Source organism: Tachysurus fulvidraco, chromosome 13 (assembly GCF_022655615.1).
Source record: "Tachysurus fulvidraco isolate hzauxx_2018 chromosome 13, HZAU_PFXX_2.0, whole genome shotgun sequence".
In the NCBI taxonomy this organism is placed as follows: domain Eukaryota; kingdom Metazoa; phylum Chordata; class Actinopteri; order Siluriformes; family Bagridae; genus Tachysurus; species Tachysurus fulvidraco.
The window spans coordinates 24,567,340-24,577,339 of NC_062530.1; the positions used below are offsets into that span (position 1 = coordinate 24,567,340).

General features: G+C 42.8%; 1 protein-coding gene across 1 annotated transcript in view; it reads left to right on the forward strand.

Moving 5' to 3' along the window:
• Window positions 1-9,360, forward strand: part of LOC113652441 (rho guanine nucleotide exchange factor 26) — a 41,766-nt gene extending 32,406 nt beyond the window's left edge. The window contains exons 13-15 of the mRNA XM_027161497.2: window positions 5,718-5,788; window positions 6,192-6,293; window positions 7,556-9,360. Coding sequence (XP_027017298.1) covers window positions 5,718-5,788; window positions 6,192-6,293; window positions 7,556-7,698 — 316 coding nt within the window. The 3' untranslated portion in view covers window positions 7,699-9,360. The remainder of the gene's footprint in view (window positions 1-5,717; window positions 5,789-6,191; window positions 6,294-7,555) is intronic.
• The last annotated feature ends 640 nt before the right edge of the window (window positions 9,361-10,000 follow it).

Below are 10,000 nucleotides of genomic sequence, written 5' to 3' on the forward strand. Positions count from 1 at the left end.
TCCGCCTTGTGTGTGTGGAGTTTGCATGTTCTCCCTGTGCCTCGGGGGTTTCCTCCGGGTACTCCGGTTTCCTCCCCCGGGCCAAAGACATGCATGGTAGGTTCATTACATCTCTGGAAAATTGTCCGTAGTGTGTGAGTGAATGAGAGTGTGTGTGTGCCCTGTGATGGGTTGGCACTCCGTCCAGGGTGTATCCTGCCTCAATGCCTGATGACGCCTGAGATAGGCACAGGCTCCCCGTGACCCGAGGTGCATTAGAAAATGAGTTAGTGAGTGAGTATTTTGACAATATTGACTTTCCACAGTCAGTCAGAGGAGTTTCCGCTGCAAGTCGAGTTTAAACATGAACTACTAATAGACGAGAGCAGAATGATGTGGAATAGAATAGATCTGAATTACGTACTGTAGAACGCTACGGAACAGAATATGAACTGAAGATTATTATGTAATAAAGCAGAAGATATTTATATGGAAATAAACAGAATGAAATAAAATGGTGTAGAACAGAATGGAAATAAAAAAAAGAGTGTGATTGAATGTTAAGGAGCGGAGTAGGGCCGAATAGAGAAGAATAGAAAATGATGTAATCGACTATTAAGGTGTAGAGTAGCATGGTATACATTACACCAGAATAGAACAGAACATAATATCATATATTAGAATAGAGAGGAGTAGAAGACTGTGTCACTGAACATTAAAGAGTAGAGTGGAATGATGTCCATTAAATTCGAATAGAGTAGAATAGCATGTTCTCATTTCTATTGACAATTCCGCTCACTCTCACTCCTGTTATCATTTATGTGTGATCTCTCTGTAATCCTGTATGTAGGCGAGTTGGTAGATGTCTTCAGCTCAGGAAGAACGACACTGTTAGCGTTTCCCTCATCACGCTGTGTTTAAATAACACACACACACACACACACACACACACACACACACACACACACACACACACTAGTGTACAGTAGATGTGTCCCTCCGATAGCCGTCAGTGCGTAAGGTCTGCATTCACACACATGAGAATCAGTTAATTAAATATCTGCATCAATAATCCGTGTGTGTGTGTGTGTGTGTGTGTGTGTGTGTGTGTGTGTGTGTGTGTGTGTGTGCACTTCAACTAACACTTCTTTCCCTATCTTTTGCATATAAAATAAATAAATAAATAAATAAAACCTTTGACACTTTTTTGTAACTCTGAACAATGTTTTAAACTCATGGTATCTTAAGTATGTAACCTAGTGAGCAGCATTAATGTATTCAGTGTTAGAGATTTAAGCACTTATGTACGTCGCTCTGGATAAGGGCGTCTGCCAAATGCTGTAAATGTAAATGTGGTATCAGAGACAGGCTGAGACCTGAGTCGTGTATGGTGATCGGAGAGATTTCTTGACTGTTCGGTGGCGTCTGATTCGTCACAGCCGTACAGTACATTCCTTCGCCATGAGGCCGTCGTAGCCGAACTTCCACCGGAGCTGCTTTATTTCAACCCTTTCAATTCAGTTCATTTCATTTCACTTCACTTAATTCCAGAAGAGTTCAGGGGCTCCAGTGCAGATCTCCACTTCAGTATATATTCACCATGATGTATCTTTTGACGTATCGAGTTTGTATTTATAAACAGAATTAAAATATGAAATTGGTAGAAAAGTCACTTTGTGGTGTCTTGGAGAAGAAGTCGTTCACTTGCAGTAGGGGCTCAAGCAGTTAAGGCTCTGGGGTGTTGAATGGAGTTTAGGGGTTCCAGCCCCAGTACTGCAAAACTGCCACTGTTGTGCCCTTCAGCAAGGTCCTTACCCCTCCCTGCTCCAATGGTGCTGTATCATAGCTGCCCCTGTGCTCTGACCCCAACCTCTGCAGTTGGGATTTGTGAAGAAAGAATTTCACTGTGCTGTAATGTATACGTGGCCATAATATAAAAGCTTCTATGTGCCCTTTTCATTTCAATCACTTTTACAACATAGAGGCTCAACTTTGTCCCGTTTGGCCCATTTGGTAAACCGTCTTCAGTTCCCCGAGGCTACAAGATTCTCTACAGGGTTCTCCCGAGGTCACGATTCGACTTGTTTGGTTTGGTCCGATGCGATAAGTTCTTTATTAAAGAATTCTCTGTAAAGTCAATGGAAAACAAACCAAGGCTTGTGAAAAAAATGGACAGTGTTATTATGTCACTTGCAGCATGGCCGATAAATTGCATGTGAATTTGATTAAAAGTCTAAGGATACAGTGGGAACTGAAAACTAAATAAATACATTATGGTGAATTGTGTCTACAGTCAAGTAACAGACAAGTTCTAGGTCCTCTAGGATCTCCAGTGCTTCCCACATGCAGGACTGTGTGAGTGTATAGGTGTGGTTGTCCTCCACTGTCTCCCAGGATCAAGGAACCGTCAGTGAGCTCATCATCTGTCTCATTGTTTTGGTGGTTTATGGTTTTGTAGTGAGCCGAATGTTAAACGCTGTCTGCTGTCCTGTGGCCTTCAGGACAAGGTGTTAATGGAGGAAGCCTTTGTAGTAGCCGCTCATTTCCTCCTCACTTTATCACTTCCCTTTCTGCACTCTGTGTGTGTGTGGGAGATGGAAAGCACATTGGTTTCGGAGACCGGGGTTACATGTTAGCTCCCTCCTGTGATGTGGTGATGTAGAGCTTTAGTAGAGCTGGCACATGTGACACATCTGAATTGAAGAGTTTATTGTTATGCCATTTCTTGGCAGCAGCTTGATTTGTTCCCCACCCAGCCCCCCCCCATAATTTACCTGTACATCTATATTCAACATAATCCATTCATACATCCATCTATCCACTAATCCTTTCCTTTCCCTGATCCACTCACTCCCCTATTCCCCCCAGCCCTCCATCCGCTTATCATTCCTCCCACCATGTATCTATTAACTCCTCCATGCATCCACCCACCTCTTTATTCATGTTTACTTTCTTTTATCCTCTCTCTTTCTCTCTCACTCATTTTCTACCGCTTATCCAAACTACCTCGGGTCACGGGGAGCCTGTGCCTATCTCAGGCGTCATCGGGCATCAAGGCAGGATACACCCTGGACGGAGTGCCAACCCATCACACTCTCATTCACACACTTTTCCAGAGATGCCAATCAACCTACCATACATGTCTTTGTACCAGAGGAGGAAACCGGAGTACCCGGAGGAAACCCCCGAGGCACGGGGAGAACATGCAAACTCCACATACACAAAGTGGAGGTGGGAATCGAACCCCGACCCTGAAGGTGTGAGGCGAACCTGCTAACCACTAAGCCACCGTGCCCTCCGTCTCTCTTTTATCATTTTGTTTTCACCATGTTTCTAAAGCCGAATCTCACTACAAGCAGTACTAGTGTATCTAGTGTGAGTATGTGTGTGTGAGCACAGATGTCATCCAGCCGTTTTTAGCTGCAACTGCAACACTCTTGTTTACTGTGTTCTCTTTGGACACATGGGCCGACGTGGCCATGAAAGCCTGAGGTACGTTAACTCATCAGGGGACTTCCACGGTCCGCACATAGCCCTGTCCCGCCTGAAGCAGGACCAAAAGCCCATGTTCCACAAATAAGAAATGGACAATTCAGCAAGTCATTAGGCGGTAATTGGTGAATGGATGACTCAGCGCACACTCATGGTTGCTAATTGCTCTCACAGCCATTTCTGGCTTTGATGTGGTGCTAAAGTGGACTAGAATAAAAATCACAAACTGATGAGTGAGTGCGGATTTTACTCGTCTGATTGGGCTGGAACCACACAGCGTCCGAGCATCCATCTCTGATTGGGCTGGCGTCTAGCTGTGTGTCGTGACCAGGCTGTGTGTGTGTACCACCGTACGGCTGATGACTCATCGGAGGTTGTCTCGGAGTTCAGCGCTACATTTATTTGGTTCAGTCTGCATGGTGGAATGACAAAAACAACTCTTGTGTTGAAGTGCAGGACTGTGAGCAAAACCAGATGAAAGCAATCAAAAGTTAGTGCTGGCAGCAGCATTATGTAGCGATTGACTCATATCCTGCATGTCCCAGTGTGCCGAGACGGAGGACAGACGCTTGTGTGTCTGTTTCTGGTTGCTTTGTTTTGCAGAGGATTTCTTGAGTAGCGTGCTGTTTATTTATTCCTGTCATTATTTGGAAATAGCTCCTTATAGATCTACGCACCATTTAAAGGCTGTTGAGGAGAAAAGCAGCGTTAGGCTGGCTGGCGCTACCAAAGACACGGACAATTCATCAGCAAACACACATACAAGTGCTTGGGTTCAGCACGGCGTAAACCACAGAGGGCTAAAATAAGGGTTTCGATTTTGTAGTGCGTTTCCACCAGACTGTGTGGTACGGCGAAGCTTAATAACATCCATGAGCTCAGATTCGAGACTCAGCTTGCCAACAAATCCCAAACTAGGACTAGCCCTGAAAAGTAGAATTTTCTCTAGATGATATAGTGTGGTGATTAGTTTTAGTAACTAAAAAATACAAAGTTCCCAATAGATGGAATAATGCGTAAAATTGTTAAATTGTATTAAAAGCTATTCGAGATACAAGATCTGAATTTATCTGGACCAATGGGAAGAAGTGAGAAATCCACATTACTCTGGGTAAACCTCCAATTCTCCAGACAAACAATCTGCTAAAGAGTTCATTATGAAGAAGAGATGTTACAGTATTTAGGATCTCTGTACAATTGTTTAACCAATCAGTGATCTATGCTCTTTCTAGCTCCGCCCACATTTCTTGGCTTGGCTGAATTGCCTTGCACTTGGGCCAGAAATGTGAGCAGATTTAGCACAGGTACTTCGATAAGGTACACCTGGCATCCCAGTGGATACACAGAACTACAGAATACTAGTTTGTGGGTCATTTCTTGAGCTTGGCCATCGTCAGGAACAGTGCCGTGACCCAGACTGCACTCGAGCTGAATCCGGTTACACTTCTTTACTGTTCCAAACACAGGCATACGGACGGAGTGAGAAATGGGTCAGTTGTTATTTTGGAGAAAGGCTAGCTAACTGAATTATGTTTTCAGCTCATTTTTACCCATCAGTGTGTTTCTGTCTTGCGCAGTTTTCCACCTCACACATAAATAAAATCCACCATTTTCACACGAAGCCCACATTTATTTCAGTTGACTAGAGACGCTCACTACATGGGGTGTAACAGTGACATTTCAGAACGTTTGTAGAACGTTAGAGCTCGTTCGAGAGCCACAGAAAAGGAGCGACATCTTTCTATAGCAGTTTTTTCTATCGCATGAATCCATCACTGGTCTCTTTACAAATTCCTGCAATGTGCCTCCTGCTTTCACAGGTACTGCTGTGTAATAACTGGTTATGGAGAATTCTGCTGTTTGTGCACGTTCACTGTATGTTCTTTGTGTGTGTGAGAACAGAACTGGAGGCAGGATCGAGGACAAAGCTCAATTCAGAGCAGGGTTTTTATCCAGGACAGTTAGTGAAGTTCAGATTTCACCTCGTAACCCTACCTTCACTGTCACATGCGTGCACACACACACACACACACACACACACACACACACACACACACACACACTACTGCAGGACATGTGAAGCTAGGAATCAAAACTTTAGCTGCTTGTTGCTTTGTGTTATTCCTGGAGTTAGTGTTTTAGTAAGATCATTAATCTTCATCTGCTTAACGGTGTGATCAGATCGGACTCTTTCACTTAGATTAGATGAATTGAAAATGAATCTTTCTTTCTTTCTCTCTGTGCAGTAATGAGCGTGCTCGCTGGATCAGCGCACTGGGACACGCTAACAATGAGAAGAGGAACGCAGACAGAACAAGTGAGTTTTTGTCAAACGTTTCAGGATCGGATTTCGTCCCACTGAAGCAGTTTACGTGTGAGGAACATTTTCTCTCCTCAGACTCTTTCATTTCCATACCCACAGGTCAAGAAAAGACTCACATTGAATGCAGGCAGATTTTTTTTTATTTCTATACAGTATTTTATTTCAGTGCTCCATATAGTGAAATGAAGTTTAGTTATTTGGTGCAGAGAATCGTTTAGAACATTGTAAAAGACATTTTAGAGAAACAGCTACTCCTGCTGGTCAAGTGAGGAAGCGCATGCGCTCTTTATATGAATTATTAAGTTCAGCTGTATGAAAGTGTGATAGAATTAGGAAGACTTTTGGTGTTCACTGTTCTTGTGTTCTCTTTGTGTGTGTGTGTGTGTGTGTGTGTCAGAGTCCATGCAGGTGGAGGTGATTCGTACGTATACGGCTCGGCAGCCTGATGAAATCTCTCTACAGGTGGCAGATGTTGTGATCATCTCACAGACTGTTGACGGTCAGCATTTTTAGTATGATACATTTTAAGCATAATAATAATAATAATAATAATAATAATAATAATAATAATAATAATAATAGCCACTAGCAGTTTAGTAGATGATGCATTGATTGTTCCCACTGGGGTGTGTGTGTGTGTCAGTGGTAATGTAGATATAAATACAACCAAATATTTTGTGGCATTACATTAATAATCCTATTTTAATAAATCATGTCACTGAGAGAAAGAGACCCAAATTAAAATCCAGTAAATAATCCACAGCCTACTGCATGTAGTCATTTATGAAAAGAATCTATTTTCCTAGAGAGAACTATAGATATGACCATTAACATACTGCATCTGGCTGTTATCTAAACATGTAGAATAATATTTGCCTATTTACTGCAGCCATTAAATGTTTCTTTTCCTGAAAGTCACACACACACACACACACACACACACACACACACACACACATCTCTATCCTTGACTATATTTATAGATTTGATCTGATCTCACGCTCGTAGCTGTAACTCTATAGATCAAAACCCATCAGAAGATGATAAACAGAATTGCTTTGAGTTTTTAATATCAAGTTCACATTCAGAACTAAATCTAATCTGATCAGAAGGAATGAAAGTTCTATAAAAAGAGCCTGTGTCGTGCCTCACATCAGCACCCGACCTCTTTATCGCTCTTCTGTTCATCTCTGTATCATGTTCTCTAACCCCAGCCCCGGGGTGTGATGCACAGGACGAGCTGAAAGCGCTTTGTTTCTCCGGCGTCGGGGCTGAGGGTCAGGTGACGGTCCCCGGTGATGACACTCGTTGGCCTGCTTTCATGTTAAAAGGCCATGGAGCTAAGAATAGGCCATCAAAAGCCCACTGAATCTTTAAATACTCATGAAATATACAGCACACGCTTGAAAGCAGAATTCTGTTCTCCAGAACTTTCTGCAGTTTTCATGTAAAACTTTTAACACATCACAGAATCTGCTTCAGACTGCAGCGCTACAGCCGACAAGCATGTTAAGTGTACATTAATAAATAAATGAACCAGCTCAGTAATATAATCATTATGAAATAAACACTTGGTTTTTACTACCTCAAGATGGAGATGTAAATGGAGTTTATTTATAGAAAATTGATTTATTCATTCACTTACAATTCATTTTATCTGGGTTTGTTATGACTCATAGCCACCTGAGCAAATCTTTAAGCTCCAACATACTGCATAAGAATACTGCACAATCTGACGGTCATGACCGTGCTGTGTTTCAGGTTGGTACGAGGGCGAGCGATTGCGAGACGGAGAGAGAGGCTGGTTCCTCGCCGAGTGTGCTCAGCCAATCACATGCCAGGCCACCATTGAGAAGAATATGCAGAGGATGGACCGCCTCCAGGGCCTGGAGACCAACGTGTGAACGGGATTCTCTACAATTCCTCCATACACACACACACACACACACACTTACTTTAAGAGGACTCGGGCCTGAGGAGCTGATGAGATGTTATTGATTCCTGGGACATCGTGGAGCTCCACACAGGACCTAGAAAAGTCTCAGAATAAAAACTCACCAGGACTAGAGATGTTTTTTTCCCCTCCCTTCCTCCCTCTCTTTCTCTCTCTCTCTCTGAAGAACAAGTGGAGCAACTAATGCGCTTTGAGGAGGAACAGGTTAAAGACTGTATAAACTCCCTCCAGTACAGGGGTGTCAAACATGCCGTATGAGACATGGCCTGAAAACGGGTTTAATCTTTAAATCACCGAGTGTAAATCACTCCGAGGACCGGATGAGACTTTAAATGAAAAAGACTATTTCTCCACTAGGGGGCAGAAGAGAGCGATAAACTCGGCTACTGACGAAATTTACTAACGATTTTAATTTTAAATCACAACCTCCTAAATAAATATAGAGGAATGTTGATCTCATTTAGGGGATTTACAGCAAAAGGGTGTAAATGAACATGAATATTATGGGCTCAGTAATGTAGCTTTATTACGCATCGTCCTGGTTCCAGGTCTGAGCTTCAGGTGAAACCTCTGATGATTATTGATGATGATGATGATGATGATGATGATGTCAGTCTGAAGGAGGTCGACACCCCTCAGCTAACAGATGTGATCTCTTACCATGAGCAGCTTAACGTCCAACAAACAGAAGACTCCAAGCCACAATTCACTCACTGGTGTTAACTGCACTTATGGAGAAGCTTCTCATTAACACAACACAACACACAAACACCACACCACCACAAACACACAACACACCACACTAACACAAACACACCATCAGACAACCAACACACAAACACCACCACAAACAACACACACCACACTAACACAAACACCACACCAACACAAACAATACACCACCAGACAACCAACACACAAACACCACCACACTAACACAAACAATACACCACACTAACCACCAGACAACCAACACACTAACACAAACAATACACCACCACAACACCAGATTTACCTGCACAAACGGCAGTCTGTATAGAATCTAGCTGTAAATAAATAATGAAAGAACAGATTTACGGGCTCAGGGAAGGTTTATAGTTTAAAAAAAGAAATATATAAATATAAACACACACAACATATGAAAGGCTCAAGCGGAGATTTAACACACCAATTTGCATAAAGCTCGGAGCAGGATGATGAGCTGCGTCGTGTAAAATCTCTTCTCTTATATAACAGCTTTTATCATCAACCTAAAGATCAAACGCTGCACTTCAGCCATCTCTCTCTCTCTCTCTCTCTTTTTACAAAAAAAAAAAAAAAAAGGACAGATACACAGACGTTCAAGTGGTGATGCTGCTTCGCTGCTTCACACGGATTAGTCACTGATGATCCAGCTTCAGAAACAGGTTCAAATGAAGGAACGTTTACGGTCCGAACAGAGACGCTTGTCATTCCTGATGTGAACTGGAGCTCAGGGAGGAAAAAAAAAAAACACACCACACGCTGAATGATCTGATCTGTATGTAATGTAAATACTAACTCAGATACAGCCTCAGTGTCATCCTGTAACCTGTAACAAACATACTGCATAAATGGGTTTGGGTTCATCTCACTCGTGTTTGTGTGCTTTTGTGTGTGTGTGTGTGTGTGTGTGTGTGTTGTGTTCAGATGCGTGACTTACAGTGCAGAAGACTCTGTGCGCTTTAATAATTCAGTGTGACGCAGAGGGTCATGATTTTGAAATTTTTTTGTAAACAGCAGATTTTTACCTCGTGGTATTAACATGGAGTGTACAGATTACACACATTATACACACTCGGGCTAGAAAGTGAGAGGTGCAGTAGTCAGTGGGAGAATGAAGTGTGTGTGTAACGGTGGCTTAGTGGTTAGCACGTGAATGAGAGTGTGTGTGCGCCCTGTGATGGGTTGGCACTCCGTCCAGGGTGTATCCTGCCTCGATGCCCGATGACGCCTGAGATAGGCACAGGCTCAACGTGACCCGAGGTAGTTCAGATAAGCGGTAGAAAATGAATGAATGAATGAAAAATAGATTAAAAAAAAAAAAAGCATAGTCCACACATCTGTAGAGAACACAGGAGGTTTGCATGTTCTCCCAGTACTTCAGGGATTTCCTCTAGGATCCTCTTGCAGTCCAATCACATGCCTAGTGGTCTGACTGGTATCTCTAAATTGTGTGTGTGTGTGTGACAAACTCCAGGTTCTTCCTGCCCCTGTGCAGCTCTACATGGAGA